The sequence below is a fragment of the Solea senegalensis genome, linkage group LG5 (genome assembly GCF_019176455.1).
Source record: "Solea senegalensis isolate Sse05_10M linkage group LG5, IFAPA_SoseM_1, whole genome shotgun sequence".
In the NCBI taxonomy this organism is placed as follows: Eukaryota; Metazoa; Chordata; class Actinopteri; order Pleuronectiformes; family Soleidae; genus Solea; species Solea senegalensis.
This window is the reverse complement of record NC_058025.1, coordinates 17407012-17426544: the sequence shown is the minus strand read 5'-3', so window position 1 is coordinate 17426544 and position 19533 is coordinate 17407012. Positions and strand designations below refer to the sequence as shown.

At 38.9% G+C, this 19533-nt stretch overlaps 3 protein-coding genes across 6 annotated transcripts in view; 2 read left to right on the top strand and 1 right to left on the bottom strand.

The window, feature by feature from the left end:
• Positions 1-252: 252 nt before the first annotated feature.
• On the top strand, positions 253-9049 carry fbxo21 (F-box protein 21). 4 transcript variants are annotated; one of them, XM_044026763.1, is made up of 12 exons: positions 253-517; positions 1001-1136; positions 2336-2430; positions 2575-2696; positions 3516-3662; positions 4454-4590; positions 4692-4828; positions 5345-5524; positions 5953-6085; positions 6255-6445; positions 6542-6699; positions 7921-9049. In XM_044026763.1, the coding sequence occupies exons 1-12, from the start codon at positions 294-296 to the stop codon at positions 8157-8159; spliced, it is 1899 nt and encodes a 632-aa protein (XP_043882698.1). In that variant the 5' UTR covers positions 253-293; the 3' UTR covers positions 8160-9049. The 4 variants fall into 4 exon arrangements, with proteins under 4 accessions (XP_043882698.1, XP_043882700.1, XP_043882699.1 ...); XM_044026765.1 differs by having other exon boundaries at positions 2321-2430; positions 4475-4590; XM_044026764.1 differs by having other exon boundaries at positions 2321-2430; positions 4472-4590.
• Positions 9050-10491: 1442 nt separating this feature from the next.
• On the top strand, positions 10492-18603 carry tesca (tescalcin a). The gene is made up of 8 exons (XM_044025796.1): positions 10492-10626; positions 12519-12588; positions 13091-13171; positions 14442-14581; positions 15670-15731; positions 17489-17596; positions 17865-17912; positions 17999-18603. Exons 1-8 carry the CDS (start codon positions 10566-10568, stop codon positions 18089-18091), a joined length of 663 nt encoding a protein of 220 aa, XP_043881731.1. The 5' UTR covers positions 10492-10565; the 3' UTR covers positions 18092-18603.
• Positions 18604-19533, bottom strand: part of fbxw8 (F-box and WD repeat domain containing 8) — a 20502-nt gene continuing 19572 nt past the window's right edge. Inside the window, exon 11 of the mRNA XM_044025795.1 lies at positions 18604-18969. Coding sequence (XP_043881730.1) covers positions 18804-18969 — 166 coding nt within the window. The 3' untranslated portion in view covers positions 18604-18803. The remainder of the gene's footprint in view (positions 18970-19533) is intronic.

Here is a 19533-nt window from a genome sequence, read left to right as displayed (position 1 = left end):
AATTAATGTAATTAATTAGTGAATCAATCTATCATATTCTTAACACATATTAAGTTTTCTGTTCTTTGGAAACTCTCTACCTGTGGATGTATTCTAAAGAAGACATAAAAAAATGAATAAAATAAAATGCCAGAATTCCTGAAGAGCCTGAATATAGCAAAGCTTCCGCTCTCCCTCTGGCCGATCAACCAATCACTCGCCGTTTCATCTCACATTCCCCGCCTTTAGCCCAGCCCCCTGCGCCATATGGGGGCGGGGTCTGAACAATGAGGTAATCCGAGTAAACAGTAAAAATGGCGACGTCTGTTGCCGGAGAGGGTCAACAATGTCTAAACGGGATTATTTGCGACCCTCAAACCAAAATATTGACCGACCTGCCAAGCGAGCTGCTCGAACATATACTGTGCTTCCCTGTTCTCCAACATATCGACATTTGTAACGTTTCCTCCTGCTGCAAGCGGCTACACGACGTCTGCCATGGAAGGGGAAAGGTCTGGGGACACCAGTACAAACTCAGGTATGATGTGTTTTGTGGCATATCCACCGAATCGTGGCTTTGACCGACCGTGTGTATGCATATTTTGTGTCATGCCTGGAGTCCAGCCATGGTCACAACAGTGACCAACACGAAATCGGTTCTAAATCGGTTTAGTTAGCTCACTGCAAACTGACAGGCAGCTATCAGTCGTTGACTTTGTGCTGATGCACCTAATTCACAGTGAAGCCCGGCTTATGGCAACTGCTCCTCTGCATACTGTTAAACTTTTAAATCTTAAAATCTTCGCAATTACTAGTTAAACTCTATTTTACCCAGAACAGCTAAAATTGCATGACCTTGAATGTTGCTGATAGCTTTGGATATGCAGACGATCACAACTCTTGCCAAAATCACAGTCTTCCTCTTACTCCGTCTTTTCTCCGCAGTACAAACCATAAACGTGTCGTTTACCTCCTGAATAAAGTGTTACTGAAACGCCATTTATACTCTTTCCATCAACAGATGGCCAAGACTGCAGAGGTTTTACCGTCAGAATGAGTGCTGTGACTGGCTCAAGGAATACAAAACACGCCATCGAGTTGGTATACAAATCAGAAGGATGGTGGAATCAATCTCAAAGAGATTCTTCACTGAAGTTGTAAGTCATTCCTCTTCTTATTATTAAAATGATCTAGATCTTAACGGAATTACAAAAAGGTTGTTATTATTAAATTATATAAAAAGGAGTTCCATATATATCCGATTGGGGTTATTTTTTGCATATCAGCTAAAGATGAGCAAACCTTTTATTGTGGTTGTAAACATCTTCATGAGCATAAAAAACTAGAAAAATATGTTTTAACAAACATTACATTACTTTTTGAAGAGAATTATGTTGTAGTAAGGGTGTAAATTGGGTTCCATGACGAGTCTGACAGTGACATTACAAACACCAATTAGGAGACAACTGTGAGATAATGTGAAAATGTCTCAATTAGCCTGACTAAAATAATTGCGATAATTGTAAAAATCTTCTTTACAGTGGCTCTAAAACACAGTGAAATCACTTTACCCCACAGTTTTTTTTTTTTTAAAGAAACAAATGCATCTTTGCATCATTAGTAGCATGCATATTTCTAATAAACATTTTTAAAGTGGGTAGGCTCCCCTTTTTAACATTAATTAATTAATGCGTTCATTGTCTACCAATTTATCCTCCACATGAGGTCATGGGGAGCTGGAGTCAATCCCAGCTGGCATAGGACGGGATACACCCTGGACAGGTTGCCAGTTTATCAACACACAAACACACAGTGATGAACCACCTTTCAGTCTCACATTCCCTCTTCTAGCACTTCACAATAAATCATTATGACTGTATGTTGGTGAGCTAGACTGCATTTTCAAGTCACTTAAGTGAAATATTAACAATTTCCCCTATTAAAGATTTTTCCAAGAATGGAAATTTATCATAATCAAGTTACTGTGAGTACTTTTTCTTGCAATGTGCAACAGCATTGTCTATAAAGCCATCCCTGAGGTTAAAATCACAAAATCTGTCACAGTACAAATTGTATCAATACAAATCAGGGGCCTGGAATCATAATTAAATTGTGTTATATCATATTATATTTACTCAGTCGCTATATCAGTCTAGACATGCTTGATGATTATTTATTTCATTGTCCAGCCCTATTATTATTATGTTTCCAATGCATAATTTAAATATAAAAAAAGACCCTGTTATATGTGAATGTGTGTGCATGTACACTAGGAACAGGAAATATGTGCATGCGTGTGTGTATTCTGTGCACCAAACTAACCCAGAGATCTGTAACTTAGCCTTGCGTTGGCCAGGTGCTCGGAGACAGCTTTGCAGAGATCGAGTCACTTGGGATGCCGGAGCACTTTTGTGAAGACGAGCTCCTCTTCATACTCAACACTGACAAGAGGTGACAGCAACATTTGCCACATGCTGCATTTTGCTGTTGGGAGTTGATCTCCGGTTAATCCTCCCTAAGACCTTTGTGATTGTGTAGACTGTTTGTGTTGTGCGCTCACTAACATGTCTCCACTGTTCTTCGTCCCATCATTAGGAAAAGCTTGACTTTGAAGTACTATGCAAAGAAAATCCTTTACTTTCTGAGGCAGCAGAACATCCTGAGGAGTCTGAAGATGTTCCTGGAACAGCCTGTGGAGCAGCAGTCTGCCCTAGAAGGTGTGGATTCATAGGCCTGAGTGGTCTGACAGTAAAGTGATAGCACTTTCAGATCAAGTACAGGTCTGAACACTCCCTAATTCCTTCTGAATGCAGATCCGAACACTCAAACCACAATTAGAGGTGCCCTGGGATGCATGCACGCACAATCTATTACACACCAATATTTCCTCAGGATGCATTAAAGACTGCCTCCTCAGCTTATGTCCCACTGCAGATTCGCAATTACCTTATTTCCTAACATTTTAAATCTTTTTTTATACTAGAGCTGCAGGAGTATGTCCTGTGTGTATACAGTATCGAGAAGGGACATTTTCACAGGAGACACATGCAATAATCAATTATTAACCAATTACTTAATTGATCATCATCTATTTTGAAAGTTGATTAATTGCTTTGAGTGTGGTTACTGCCAGATTGTTGTGGGGTCCTTTGCACCTCAGTGACAGTGCACTACTTTGTTGAAAAAACAAAACATTTGCGAACATGGTTATTTTGAGGTTTGAAAAACATATCGATAGACATTTTTTCACCATTTTCTGCAAAATATCCCATTTATCAATAATGAAACCTGTCATCAGTCGCAGCCCTTGCTGTCCTCCCTGATGGTATTTCTCAGGGAGGATATTCATACCAAGTCTGAACAGGACCATACACACATGATGACAACCAAATCCAACATGCTGTATGTTGTGTATGTTTCTGCTGCTTAGTATTCTTTTAATTTTGTTGTAAGTGTTAGACCTTGTCGTTTGATTTACAACGTTTTCCTCTGTGCTTTACGTAGCACTTTCCCTCTCTGTCTCGTCTGCCCTCCAGGTGCCGTACTCGTGGATCAGTATTGTAACCCACTGGCTGACATAACACTGGACAGCATATCAGCTCAGCTGGATGAGATCACAGAAAAAGTCAAGAAGATGCTGAGAATCAAGAATCCGTCTCACCCCACCTTGCGCAACGCTCAAGGTGGGCTCCTAAAAGTAGGAAAACTTGTAATGGAAAATTGTGTTTTTTTTTTCGGGAAGGGGACACAGTTGCTTTTTTCTTTCTTAAATGTAAACTTGTAGGCAATGTCAATATCACACATTGAAAGGTGGACAAAGTCTTTTTTACCAAATATTTTGTCAGGTAAATTTGAATTAACATTTTGATTTTTACAGTCAATGACGCCTGAGTTGATTATGACACATTTATTGCCAGCTTCAGTTGCATAAGCTCAATTTGGGCTTCTGGTTTGGGCCTTAAATGTTTGAGAACCACTGGGATAAGTGATTGTTATCCAGTGTCATGACTCCTAATAACTAACAGCAAAAACAGCATTTCACACACAGCCCCTGGCTCTATTAACAAAGAAAGGTGTTCATCCCAGACCACGAGTGGGAACAAGACGGACATCTCTGACAGGAAACAGAATTCCATGGGAACAGTCACAAACGGTGTAGCCGATAATATCTGCAAATCCTATTCGTGGGAGCAATTTTTAATTAAGACATGAAATATTTCAGATGAGATGGTGTAATCATTGTTCTGCCTTTAGCCGTTGAAAAAAGGGTAACGGCACATGCACGGATGTTGGGAGTGTAGCTTCCTAAGGAACACTGGAGGGAGGGGTGTACTTGTTTTGCTTTTGTGCCCCGCCTTTAAAGCCTGGACAGAAAAAATGGACAGTGAATGTGTTTCTGTTCACTTGCTCAGCTTCTACACTTACCTTTCAACAAATTTGTCATGAAGTTTAATTGTTCTGTGTGTGATGTTAGGTGACTGTTTTGTTATAGAAGACTTCGACCTCCAGAGGCAGGTGGTTTGTGCCATAAACTCTGTCTTATATGAGCAGCTTCAGTACAAAGGCAATGAGTTCGACTACTATAATCCCCTCAACTCTTACATCCATCAGGTATGGGGATGTGTATTTTCAGTCACAAGCTTTTTGAAATAATCATTTTTTAACAATTCCTTTTAATCTTAACTCTTCCTTTCACTTGGTTTTAAATGTAGGTGCTACTACGCCACACAGGCATTCCCATAAGCCTCTCTGTTCTCTACATGACACTGGCCCGGAAGCTGGGTGTTCAGCTGGAGCCTGTCAACTTTCCTAATCACTTCCTGCTACGTTGGTGCCAGAAACCAAGAGGGTACAGTTGAAACTCAATTAATGTAGCTTATTCCTTGTATTCTTATTCCTACATTACCAGAGTCTTGCTGTTCTTGATACATTGAAATGGATGTTTTTTGTTTAGTTTGTTTTGATTTTCTCGTTCCTTTGTGGCAGGCAGGAAAGAAATAAGTAAACTGTAGCGACTTCAAAAGAACAAAGGAGTCACCGAGAGACTGAGGTTGTCAGGCGCGCTGAATAAAAATAATTACTGAGACTTCAAAATAAGTTTAACCTTTCATTACCGGAAAAAAAGCGATCATGCATAAACTCATAATCAAAGAAGTAATTAAAGAAATAGCGGTCCCCCCCCCCGAAATGGTTCACTCTTGTTTTACTTGAATTGGAAAGAGCATGGATTAGCTGGAAGCATCAGTAATGGTACATTATTAAAAATAATTCTATTTTCTAAGACTGGTTATCTGCCTCAGAACTAGCAGCCAACCTTGATGACAGCTTTCATACATATTAGATAAATTGAACTTCTCTCACACAGGAGTGAGGACATCTATGACTTTGTCTACATTGACGCCTTTGGGAAAGGCAAGCAGTTGACGGCTAAGGAGTGCGAGTACCTCATTGGCCACCAGGTGACAGCAGATTACTACAGTGCCATCAGCACCACAGAGGTGCTCCTCAGGATGGTGGGAAACCTGCTCAACATTGGCAAGAGAGGGTAAGAGTTAGTGATCAACCAACTGTTGCCACCGAGGGGCAGATGCACTAAATGTTACTATCCAATTTAGATATTAGGCCGTCACTACATTCATTTAAAAACATGACATGGTATGTACAAAAACATACTGCATAAGTACATAGTGAAAACTGCAGACTGCCTCCCACAAGAGTGTGCATCTAATGTAAAATGTGTTTTGGATAGATGATTGAGGACTAATTTGTCTAGGACAGATATGCACAAGCATTTCTATGACGTATTTCTGCCGTGACTAACATGGAACAAATGATGCGTTTTCACCTACAACAACAACTGTTCCCTTGCATAATAGCATGTTATTTTAAAAAGTGCATCTCAGAGATAATCCCAAAACTATGTCTATGTAATATCTGTAGCCGCCAGCTACCAGTAACATCCTTTTTTCCCAGGGAAGGCAATGAGAAATCCTACCAACTGCTGAGAGACTCTCTGGACCTCTACCTCACCATCAACCCTGATAATGTGCAGTATCTGCTGCTGCAAGCTCGCCTGTACTTCCACCTGGGCATCTGGCCAGAAAAGGTAATAACACTTAACCCCCGCTTTTAAGAAGAAATGTGTTTTTTTGACAGTTACTGCGGCATTGATATTTAAATGTATTAAGCCAGCGCTCTGTTGCGTTCTGTCTATACATGTGAAATAGATATTCTGCTCTCGCAAAGTCACTTCAACACATGTCCTCCTCTCCCAGGTGCTTGATATCCTGCAGCACATCCAGGCATTAGATCCCTCCCAGCATGGAGCAGTGGGTTACCTGGTGCAGCACACGCTGGAGCACATCCAGCACAAGAAGCATCCACTGGCACCTGAAACGAAGAGTCGCAGCACTCCAGAACACCTGGAGGTTCAGTATTCGGTTGGCCTCATCATGAAACACAAGAGGTGGGTCACGTTAGGATGTGGAACAGTAGCACTCCTCCTCTCCGTGGTATACAAGCCATTCTAGCATAATCTGTTGTTCTCCACCACCTCCTCCAGGTCAGGCTATAACTGCGTGATTTACGGCTGGGATCCTAAATGCACCATGAGTCAGGAGTGGATCACCACCATGAGGGTCCACCAGCTGTCCAACGGGGCCAACCAGCCATTCTACAATGTCCTTGTACAGGATGGAACGTGCCGCTACGCTGCACAGGGTATGGATTTCCACCAGTGGGCTTTTGCCAAAATCCTTTTGGTTAATTGTTCTTTATATATGATCATTTGTTGTGTGCACTTAACCTTTTATGCTTCCACTCAGCAGATATTCTCATGTCAGCTATCAACTCCATGGTTTCCTCTCAAGTAATCTATGAAGCATCTCTCTATTTCTTGCCAAAATTGTATGAAATTATACATAAAATTGAATAGACTGACATGTCAACAGACGGCAGAATAAAAATAAAAGATAATAAAAGATGTTCTCATACAAGTGCTGTGCCAAATGAGTCACTGTAATATGTACTTGTCCACTGTTTAATATGGATTTTTGTAATGTATAATAATTAATTTTAAAAAGATATTATCTAGGTGACAGTATGAAAAGGTTTGTACCGTAACAGAGCCTAGAGAAGGAGCAGAAGTGTTGTTTCTTGTCCGATCAGTGGAATTGATGATAACGCCAAAAACAAATAGCCTTGTTTTAATAAGACTGATGGTCATTATTATAATAACATAGCTCACTGTGAATGAAGTAATACCTTTAATATTCACTTGTGATGTATACATATCCCCCACTTAAAACATCTCCCTTATAGGCTGACTCATTGTACAGTTTATTACCCTGTCAAATGTTCAATCTGCTGATTCTGCTGTTAGACTTTGATCTTTACAAATCTACAGAGGGATTCGTATTGATAATCCCTGCTGCTCTGTTTACCTTGCAGGAAATGTCAAATAATTGTATTGATTAGCTGAATATTTTAATGTCATTTTGATCAGGTTTTGTATAAGTAATGGTTTGTGTGAGGAAGAGGAATCAATTTATCTGCCGTGTCTGCTGCTGTGCGTCAGTATCTGCGGATGTACACGATGCTGAATTGTCTCCAGTGTTTGTCTGGGTTATGTCTATTAAAAAATGCGTCAATGTGAATAAGTAGTTAAATGAGACGCTTAAATTACCCTGAAACTATTATTGTCTATGACTGAAAGTAGTATTAAGGGATGTTTCATACATTTGTATGCTTTAATTTGTAACTATGAAGAATAACGACAAAAGTAACACAAACAAGAAGCAAAACTGCAAAAATTGGCTACATTTTTGTCCCATTATTTCACAATTAGGTCATTAAGTTGAGTGTATTTTTCTTCTTTGAGAATTTGGTTTATCTAAAGCTGTGTCCATGATCAGTAGCTCATTGCACATATCTATTCTTCAGAAAACCTGGAACCCCACTCAGCCCCTCTGGAGATCGGCCACCCGGAGGTGGGTCGCTACTTCTCTGAGTTCGCCGACACCCACTATGTTGCCAACGAGGAACTTCAGGCTCGATACCCAGAGGACACGAGGGAAACACTGGGCACGGTGCAGAAGCTCTATCATAGACTGACCACCTCTGGTGACCAAGATCAGACTCTGGCCTCAGACCAAAATACGCACCAAGCCATGACAATGTAGCAAAGCCGCTGAGACCAACATCACCCTGACCCGTACTGAGCAGTAACCGGTCATCCATTCTCAATTTACCATCCATTTAGTTGCTTCTTTATTGCAGATATTCACCGACAGGACATATTTATAACAAATAATTTAAAAAAAGAGAGAAACGGATGCTGTGGTGCTGCGACTCGGCGTCTCAACATCACGCGACGCCGATCGCATGACCATAATTCACAAATGGGATTTGAAATCACTGTCAGCTTCCGGTCTAAAAATATTTATTTCAACATCTGTAAAATATATAAAAAAAGCTCTGATTGCCAATGTTCTTGCTTTGATATGCATCCAATCAGCCCCAAGTGTGTGTTTGTTTTTGAAGACAAATCACAAACAATGACCGAGATGACGGTTAATGTTGGGGTCGAGCATTTCTTGCAACCCAATGACCTCATAATGTGTAAATCCAACCACAAAACAAAGGGTAACATGTCCTATGTGTATTCAGGATGAGTATCAAGGTGCTGTACATTTCCCTTTACCTAAAACCAAGGAATGCGCCTTTACCCAGAGTTCCCCAACCTCTCTCCACACCTTCCTGCACCCAGCACCAGTCACAGAATCCCACTGCATATAGTCTAAACCCTCTGGTTACAGTGCCACAAGAAACTTTGTAAATGTACCTTTTTCTTTTAAATCTTCATCTTTTAATCAAGATTGACTCACTAATGAAAGTTTAACTTTCACATTTTTAGAATACCTTCTTTTCTGTATATTAATACATATAGAGGTGCCATGGTCATGGATCATCAGTGTGTATGAAAGGACACAAGAAGAACCAATAACAAGGACCCTACTGACTTGAGAGAGTGTTTTGATGGACATGCCGAGAAATAAAGAATTACAACTTTTTTCTTGCTTCTCTCTGTTTCAGCATGGTTCTTTAAATTATTATAGTAAAGCAACAGGAAATCAGCAGGTTCCTGATTCACAGGATGTATGGATTTAGAGCAATAAGGATGCCAGATGTTTTTCCAAGATGCCGGCAGCAAACTACAGCAAATCTTAACAAAACCTTAACGATAATTCTGATAGATATTATGGCAGTGAATGTCCCTGTAATTTGGGGGCAGATTTAAACAAAAACAACAATTCAGTGCCAAGTTCACAGACAACCAGGTTCCCATTGTAAATATACCAGCTGTCAATCACACTGGTGTCTACTCATAGGTTTTGTGGTGTATTGTTGATTTTCCACTAAATTATGTGAAAAATAATTGACAAAGTCGACATCATGTGCCACTGAAGAAGACGCAAAATACTAAATGAGACCATTAACCCCTCAGTTATAAATCAAGTCAGAAGAATGCAATTTTTCTCATGCACAAAACAACTTTTTGCAACAACCAGGCTTCACAGTGTGTTATAATTTGGAGTCACATGTCTGAGCCTGATTACTTTGGTGGGTCATGGCTCTTAAAAGGTTGAGAACCACTGTCCTAGGGAATCAGGGGTAGAATGCTATCGCGTGGTTAATCAGATTTTCTTTTCTTTTTTTTATTAGCCATGTCCTTATTTGTTCGGCCTATAAGAATGCAAAATCCGTTGACCTTTACTCTGCACGCAGCACGCTTTCAACAGCAATAGCTAAATGGAAGGATTGGCTAATTGAGAACTGCTTTAAAAGACAGGGGATATTAGTTCAACATGAGTTGGACACTATATCATGTCATATATTATATAGGTCAATCTGCCCATCAGTTAGGCTTGAGTTTGCCATGTTTTGCCATTTGCCAATGTTTTGAAATGTAAAGTAGCACTAATTAAAAAAAAAAGTTATTTGCATAAGTGTCCACTTACATGTTGATGAGAAGAGGAGGAAAGAGTACTGAAATATTCTACTAGTAAGAGTACTACTATTTTTATTTATTTATTTTTTTTATGCAAAAAAGGGACAAGGGTCACACCTTTAGAAAACCTTTACAAATGAAAGTGCTGACAAAATAAAATATGTAAACACATAATCCCAATTCACCTGTCCTCATCGTTCACTGCCAAAGTTTACGGTGCGTAAAAGTAAAATTACAAAATGTAAAAATTAAGTGCACAAACAACCTACTCAATCACAGTAACGTGACTAATCGATTACTTTCCACCTCTGGGTAAGAGGACCTGAACAATAATATCCCTTTAAGGTACAATTATAACAGATGCAAATGTATTTCTGGTTTACCTATTCAAAATATTATCAAAAATTGCAGTAAAGCTAGTAGAAAACGACTTTTCTTGTAGGTATGGACAATGATTTAGGTGTCGTGTGTAGTAAGGCACGCCCCTTTTGATTCGCTGACAGTCGAGCAGCTCAGCAAAGTTGAGCCAGTGGCTCCAGGTCATGCGCCCTGACGCACCGCTGGTGGAGCAGCAACGATGGGAGCCTCGCAGACGCGCTCCGAGAGCGTGTACCAGGAGCTGATGGACAAAACTGGCTGTGAGTAGACGAAACACGCCGCAAACCTTATTCTCCTAGAACGTCCGTGGTCGCTGTGTGTGTGCGCGGCGCGGATTTGCGCGCTGTCATTCCGTTTCAAGGTGCGTCTTTATATGACAAATCTACGCTGCCAAGGAAATAAACACAACATACAAATGGAAACCCGATCATCGGACCAGTTTTATAGAGTTTAGTGTTGTTTTTTTTAGTGAGCAATCAACATATTAAACTTAAAATCAACCCGATGTGCTGAATAATTCTAGGTTTGTGTTGACTGTTTACAGGCAGGATTAAGAGTTTGTTGGACCACGTTTTATCCAGTGATCTGACTTCATGAATTCCAGATCGAGGATTTAAAAGTTTAATAAAACAAATATAAACCATTAATAAGCAAAAACACAAACTAGAAGTGTGTTGATGTTTTTTTTTTTAAAGGGGCAGGATTTTGTTGCGCATGCAGTGGCATGCAGAGAAGCTCATAGCAAAACAGAAAAAAGAAAAAAAGCCAAACTTTATCGACACTGTGTCGGTGAGACTTTGTACTTTTTATTGCCTTCATTTCCTTAAGGTGGGGCTTCTTTTCTTTTTATCTACAATAGTTTGTATGGACTGACAGGTACAAACTTGCTTGTTCTCTACTTGCAATTATTAAGCTGTAATTGTTGTTAGTTACATCTGTCGATGCATAATGTAATAATGGCACCGCCCACTGTAACCAACAAACTTGTTCCTGCAACCTGCAGCAGTGTGTGTGTGTCCTTCATCCAGCCACAGCTGTCTTAGCAGCTTATCGAGCAATACAAGAGGAAATACCAGACCTGTCTTGATATGGGATCAGGTCATTAGTACACAACAGTGAGTTAATGATTCAAGGAACCATTGGAAATGGTATTTAAATGGCAAAACTCATGCTGCACAGTGTGTTTGCTTTGCCATGAGACTGATAGTTGAGCTGCACCAAAACAGTCTGGGCCACTGGCTGCATGTCACTCCCTTTATTTAAACACTGATTATGTTCACATGCGTCAACAACAACCGGCTATTATTAACCTGATTCAGACCATAGTAATACCTACCTCATTATCCCAATAAGCCTATACTCAGGGTAAACAATTTAGTAGGGATGAGTCGATATGATACTCAGTCGGATATCGGACAAATAAGAATATAAGATCTGATACAATCCAAAGAAAATCCTATAATGTATCGCATGCTGCCATATGCACAGACTGTAAAAATGTAAATGAAAACCAACAACAACATTTTAGCTGAGTCATATTGGAGAAGAACGTTTGCTACACAGTTGGAGAATTTTAAATGACTGTATCACACCGATATCTGTATCAGTTACTTGGTATTGGAATCGGACACAAAAAAGTTACTTAGTACTTATATTAGTCCAATTTTAGTTGCATTATATATACATTTTATAATTAGAGATTATAATGCTGTACTCAAGTTTTCATAGCAGTTATGTGTGTCCTAATCCAACTATGGCATCAAGAATATGAAATGGAATATCATTGAAACTTCATAAAATGCATAACGTCTTATTCAGAATAAGGTGAATGGTTGGATTTTTGTTTCTCAGTTTAAACATGGCCAGCAGTATTCTGATTCATGTTACCATAGTCAGATTAAGATGTAGAGGTAAGGCTGCGCTCTGGAACATGTCAACAGGAACATAAATGCAATATTCTGTTCATGCAACTCATGTAAATATCATAACATGAGCCAGGTCAGTAATCAGATTACTGGGGTCCATGTAAACATTGTCACTATCTCATCTCGTTACTATATAGATTATTATTTAGTGCTGTTTAAAGTCATGTTATTATGGTCTACTTACATTCCTTTTGCCGGTGTGTTTTTTTAATTTTTTTTATTTTCAGTTTCATTGGAGCAGATCAAAAACCTGAAGAAACGATTCCTGCACTTGAGTGGAAATGAAGAGACAATAAGGTAAAATCGTCTCAGTGGGAACAATTTTTGCCTCAGCGGTGACACACGAAAACTGAAATACTACCCACATGGGGAGTTAAGTAGAGAGCTGAGGGTATCTCTGGTATCTGGCACAGTTACAAACACACATCATACACACTGTCACTGTCAACACGCTGGCAGTAAATCACCAGCCCCGTCCCTCTATAAGGAAGTTTACCATGGTCAGAGGTACTTCCTAAAAATAAAGTTCTGTATTATGTCAATGTGTAAAACAATATCTATATATATACATATATATATATATATATATATATATATATATATATATATATATATATATATATATATACATATATATACATACATATATATACATATATATACATACATATATATATACATATATATATACATATATATATATACATATATATATATACATATAGTATATATAGAGAGAGGGTAAACTGTACTGCAGTTTCTGTTTTATGATAATGGACTTTCTCTTGTCGCACTGCAGTAGAGAGAACTTGGACGCCATTCCGGCCCTTGCCAACAATCCCATCAGAAAGCAAATTATCGAGGCATTCTTCGACAAAAGGTGGGTGTAGTCAAATTTCACCATCTTATGTATATTCGTATGACATGTGCCATATTTTTTATTCGTCTTTTAAGTGCAAAGAAGTAATAGGGTGATGGGTATCGGATCATGAAAATGGCATGGTAACATTTAGTTTAATATGGTAGTAGTTTTATGGATTTGAATTGGGTTGCAGGATTCTTCAGTTTGGCAATGGCTGCAATAGAAACTGGGCTATTGCCTATTGCTTCACGTCTTTCGTGATAAGATAAAGACCTAAGGCATTTCTATCTCCTTCTGCTGGGTGTCATTCTGCAGTGAGTCACCTTCACAATAACAGAATGCAATTAGCATGAGTAAACGCAGGGTTTTTTCCAAACTCTTAAGTGTTTAATGCTTCATTTCTGTTCGCTTATAGTTGAAGGACAAGGTTGTCATGAAAACACAGGCGTCAGGGTGACTGATAATGCGGGTTTCATGCTTCATCCCAAAACAATTGTGGTGCAGTGTGGAAAAACAAATGATCTCATATTCCATAAATAGATAAAAAAAAAAAGAAACTTAATGGATTTATTGCAATGGAGAGTCAGTTGTTGACATTTTACCTCCAGCACTACCTCATGCTTTGGAAACCACAATTTGGACTTTTATAAAACAAAAGTGTTATGGGTATGTGATATTTGTTCAATGTACATGACACTTACCAAAAGAGGAAGTGTCAAAATGTCTTCTCTTCAAGATTTTTAATATATTTGCAAAATAAAAAACACCACATGCAGAATAACAGAGAATTAAGTTTTGGGGAATATGAATAAGTATGGGTCTTGTTTTAAAACTTAAAGTTCCTGTTCGTGTTTGTGTTCCTGTTGTTAGAGTGTGGTCAGTAACATTTTATCCAGTCAGGAGCAAACATCCATCCATCTTCTATTGCTATATCCTCCACATGAGGGTCATGGGAGGGTCATCTGACATAGGGCAAAGGTGAGGTACGCCCTGGACAGGTCGCCAGTCCATCACAGAGACAAACAACGATCCGCTCTCATACTCACAGTCAAAATAGCGTGTCCAATTTGCCTGATCCCCAAATTTGCATGTTTTTGGACTGTGGCAGGAAACTGAAGAACCCAGAGAAAACCCACACAGCCATGCACACACATGCAAACGTTCAAGCAAATATGAAGAAAAAAACCAGCCCGTCCAGTTATCTTGAGAACTTGCATTCTGAAAGTATTCATTTAAAAACAAACAAAACAATCTGCAATGGTTGACTTTTCACTTCTCTGTTCCCCAGAAACCAGCGTAGCAGTGAAGTGGGCCACCTCGAGGAGATTGGCTTTGAACAGTTCGTCATGGTCATGTCTCACTTCCGCCCTCCGGCTTTGAGGACGTCCGTGGAGGAGAGAGAAGTGATGAGAAAAGAAAAGCTCCAATGTAAGAGTCTTAACTATGTTCTAGTTATAGTATAGTTATAGTAACAAGAGCAGGTGACTGCTCTGTGTGTATACTCTGCAGCTGTGTCACAGTCAAGACACCACCCAATGAAACCCAGTTTGCCCCAGGGGATTAATGAAGGGTTTCATTACAGTCACTCCAACTAAGAATAGAAAAATAAGAGAAATTCACATAACTATATATAAAAAAAAGAGATGTATAAGAATTATATACAATAGAAATATTTCCATCTCTGTCACAGTAAATTAAGAAGAAACTGAACAATGTGCAGTGTGTAAACAGCTGGAACGCCGGTCTAAAACTTTTAATTACTGGACACCACAACACCAGATTCCTCCCTGCAACATCCACTGTCCCATTGTATTCACTGTGTTGGGACCCATATTCAGTCCCACATGTCTTTTGGACCCTCATTTTCATTTTGTTTCCTAGGAATAACAAGTGTCACTGTTCTGCACAAAACCCCAACGCACAATGTTTCACTCACTGAACCTGTCTGGCTTCATACAAAACATTTTTACCATTTTTTTCCCCCCCATTTTTGTAAACACATGAATACAGGTCTTTCTGCTCTCATAATTATACATTTCTCCATTTAGAATCTTAATAAAAAGAAAAAAGAAAAAAGCCGCATGCAGTGTTGAACTGGCTTACAACAGCCAATGCATTTGTCCCTTTTTTTTTGACAGAATTGAACGCATTTAGTCTGACTCTAACGTCTTTCAGTAGAATCAAATGGTGAATATTTATGAGAAGAGAGAAAAAAAAAAAATAAAGTGGGGAAGGAAGCAAGCCGGTATTTTCATTGCTGCGTCTCGTGACTACTCTCGTGTCTGCGATTTTCAAGATGTTTCATTGTCTTGTTGTGATTGTTAACATTCAGCGGTGGTGAGTTGGCCTGAAGACAGCCTGCTAAATTATTCTTATCGCCTCTTATCGCAGCGTCTTGACAAACATAAGCAGTCACAGCATTCGCTGGTCACACAGTGAGTCGATGATGGTCCCAAAAAAAAAAAATCAGACCAGACACTGACGTCCTTCTCCTTCCCTTTTTCTCTCTCTCTCAGTTCTGTTCAACATGCACGACACAGACAACGATGGCGTAATCACACTGGTGGAGTACAGGAAGGTAAGACAGCTGACCCGTGCTGCCCTCAGAGGTTTTACAGGTTACATTGCACAAGTTTGTAGTGAGCTTGACTGTTTGTAAAAGTATAACTATAACTACAGTATATACTTTGCGTGGGAGTGCACGTGTCACAGTGGCCCATGTATTTTATTTTTAAATAATTATTATCCTAATCAACAGGTGTGTAATGAAGCAAGAGGGTACACACAGACCTGTGACGAGGTGTAATAAGTGACAACAAGAGAAAAATATTTGTGTGGGTGCATCACAGAGGTGCGGTGTTCCTGCTGCTGCTGCTGTTGTTGTTGTTGTTGTTGTTGTTGTGGGCGTTCTTGTTATTCCAGATGACTACACTGAATGACTATCTAAATGTAGTTAGTGGTGTTGGTGGACTGGTGACGTGGTTGTGAAATGAAGAGGTGTTGAGCAGTTTGGTTTTGAAGTTCGCGCCGGTATATTTGCCTGTGCTACATTGTGTTTGTGTCTCGGCTATGAATGTTTACAAAAGAAATCACTAAGCAAGTATGTCACCTTTAAATGACTGGTTCGGAATTATTTCAAGAGTTGGGACTCTTTCATCCCCATTCTACGCCTCATATGTCTGTTCTTCATAAGATTACTAAGCGATGATAACAGTGACTTAAACCACCAAAGTGTAAATCAATCAAAATGACTTAAAAGACATTTGAGACCAAGAACCAACAAGTCAGTGAAGAAACCTTTCAAATGGGAAGAATTGTAAATGTTTGCTGTGTGTTTCAGTTCAGTGAGTCCAACATGAGACTAAATAAACATAGTCTAGGAGTTACTGGTCTCAAATGCTAGTTTAGTGTCTTCTTTAAAGATCTTGTAAAGCAAATTAAGCATTTCTTGTTTGTTATGTCGAAAATAGTGGATGTAAAAAACAAGAATTTTGGAGTTAAAACTGAAAATGGTGTCGATATAAAAACTTTCAGTGCCTTAACTGTGGTCTCTTGTTCACTCTTGAGTCTAATGGCCATTGAATCACCATGTTTGACTGCCCGTAATTACCATTACAGACATATGTGACGTCATTTGGACTAGTTGTAATTTCGTTGTGACCAATTGTGTCTGTGACGTCGTTCTTAGATTTCAGTAATTCAGGTTTTACTTGTCAGACAGAATTATAGAACACGTCCCATATGCGTTTTATTGCCTTGACTGCCTTTTTTAATTTCTGAGATTGCTTTGCAGCATAGGCAGTTGGTGCCAATGCTGGAAGAACGACCTTTCCGGTAAATGAGCGTGTATTTGCAGCTGCTAAACAGCCAATAGGAGCACCGTCTTTCTCTGAACGGCCACGTGATTGGTCGAAATCTCTAATCTTTGGCCAGATTTTCCCCAAGCTGAAAACAGAGCCAAGAGGTGCAAAAGTCCATAAATTAACATTTACATTATGCTACAAGGTTATTTGGGAATAAAAATATGTTGCCTACCCCAGCTCTAATGCAAACGATATGAGAAGTTTTCTATTTGAAAAAAATACTTAAATAAAGTACAACTTTTCTCAAAAATGCTGAAAAAGCAACCTGTCTATCTGGCTTCTGTCATCTTCTAATTGGCCTTAAATCACCAAAACCAGTAAAGTAACTACACCTGATGAGCATGTTGTTCAGCATCATAGTTCACTGAGGGTTCTATGTGAATAAGGCTTTTTTTTACTCTGTGAAGGCTCTAATGTGCCATTAAACTCCCGCCGGAGAGGATTGAAATTAATCTTTGTCATGTCATCTAAGGTCGTGGAGGAGCTTCTTTCAAAGAGTGGAGCCATCGGGCACGAAGCTGCAAGGGCAATAGCAGACGCCGCCATGTTGGAAGTGGCGAGCACAAATGTGCCAGACATGGTGAGGGAAATTAAAACTTAGTTTTTATATGTATATGTGTATGTATATATACATATACATATATATATACATATATATACACACATATATATACATATACATATATACACATATATGTGTGGATATATATATATAGATATATATATATATATATATATACATATATACACATATATATACATATATATATACACACATATATATAGATATATATATATGCATATAAATATATAATAAAGTTGTATTTTGTTAATTTGTCTCATTTCAGGCCCCAGATGATTTTTATGAAGGAATTACATTTGAGCATTTCGAACAGGTTTGCAGTTTTCTAACTCTTCACGTGATCAAACTGAATCGGAATATTTTGCACTTGCTACGAATGCTTCTCCCGTCTGTCTGCAGATTTTGAAGGGCCTTGAAATGGAGTCCAGGATGCACATTCGCTTTTTGGATGTAGATACCTCAACAATGCGCTGTGGGAAATCAACCTCCTGAAGGAGTTGCTCTTGTACATAATTGTCTATGCTCCTGCTGTTTTTAGCAGAACCTTAAATACAAATGAAGCCAAATACGTTTTGATATGCTTTTTAGTCGGTGAATCTTTTTATACCAGCAGTATAACAGAATTGTTAACGTTTGACAAGTTGGGAGTTTTTTGTAATTCCATTTTCAGAGTGTCACGTATTTCAAATACCTTCCTGTTTTCTTTTGTCATGCTCTTGTTAAGTTTCTCAGATGAGCTGATTTCTAAGGAACACATTACCTTGCTGTGGTATGTAAGCAACATGTCACTCATTCCCAGACTTCCTTCTGTAACTCCAGAATATTTGGAGGCTCATTTATTCCATTCCTGTAGCGTTACACTCTGTAACAGTACACTGATGTTGTACCATGAAGATCCTCTACCGTCTTTGTCCACTAACAAACGTTTTACCTAAGATGAATAATTTAAGTATGTGGACAAGCTTTCTTAACATAAGCTAATAAATAAATAACTTAAGATCTTATTGAGGTGTTTTGTTTTTTTAATGGATGTTGTACATCAGCATTGATTAAAATCCAGGAAACCAAACCTATAATATATAGATTTGGCGTCCTTATTTTTCCTTATTAAAAATCTAGTCTATAAATATTACATTCACCAAAAAATAAAAAATAAAGAAGATACAGCTTGGATAATTAATCAAATTTACCGGTGAGACTGTTCTCAGTGTGATGGATGAGAGCCGGGCAGCCTGTCGTACGGCACTGCCAGGCTAATGTTGTAGTTGTAGCCGTACGACTCGGCGAAGTCGGACCTGCAGATGGGCAGGACGTGATCCTGTGACAGCGCGTCCTCAGAGAAGTCGTAATGGCAGATGACTCCTCTGTGTCTGAACGATAAAAACATGAATGTCAGCAACAACATTAACAGTTTATTGCACTTTTTTTGGAAACCGTTGGACGTGAATGAGCGAGCGATGGATATAACAGATAACAGAATCATGATGTGACATGCCACAGAAAGCAGTGGAATTTCAACTGTTTTCGTGAATCAGTAAAATAAAACCTTATATTGTTACATTTAATAAAAAAAAATGATTTCAGGACAGATTTTATTACACAATTCACTAGATATGGCCAACCATAATGATAATATGATACAAGTTAGGCAATGATATATCCAGCTAAAGAATATGCAAAGTCCAAAAAAGTTTAGGGTGGGTTTTTAAAGCCTAATGCCTGGGCAGAGTTAGCCTCAGAGGGGTACTTCTCGTGCAGAAATACACTGTAAATGTTGTAAACACAACATTTAACGTTGTAAACACAAATGTTGTAAACACAACATTTACAGAGCAGTATTTCTACCGACGGAATAAACTAGAACATGCTGGGCCTGAAAGGGTTCTTTCTGTGATGTATTTAAGTAAAATACTATGTGCTGTCAACACGGGATG

Coding starts and splice junctions, on each gene's coding strand:
- tesca (XM_044025796.1), top strand. CDS start 10,566: ATGGGAGCCTCGCAGACGCGCTCCGAGAGCGTGTACCAGGAGCTGATG. Junction 10,627..12,518: donor GCTGATGGACAAAACTGGCT/GTGAGTAGACGA, acceptor TTTTATTTTCAG/TTTCATTGGAGCAGATCAAA. Junction 17,913..17,998: donor CATTTGAGCATTTCGAACAG/GTTTGCAGTTTT, acceptor GTCTGTCTGCAG/ATTTTGAAGGGCCTTGAAAT.
- fbxo21 (XM_044026762.1), top strand. CDS start 294: ATGGCGACGTCTGTTGCCGGAGAGGGTCAACAATGTCTAAACGGGATT. Junction 6,086..6,254: donor TGGGCATCTGGCCAGAAAAG/GTAATAACACTT, acceptor CTCCTCTCCCAG/GTGCTTGATATCCTGCAGCA. Junction 6,700..7,920: donor GTGCCGCTACGCTGCACAGG/GTATGGATTTCC, acceptor TCTATTCTTCAG/AAAACCTGGAACCCCACTCA.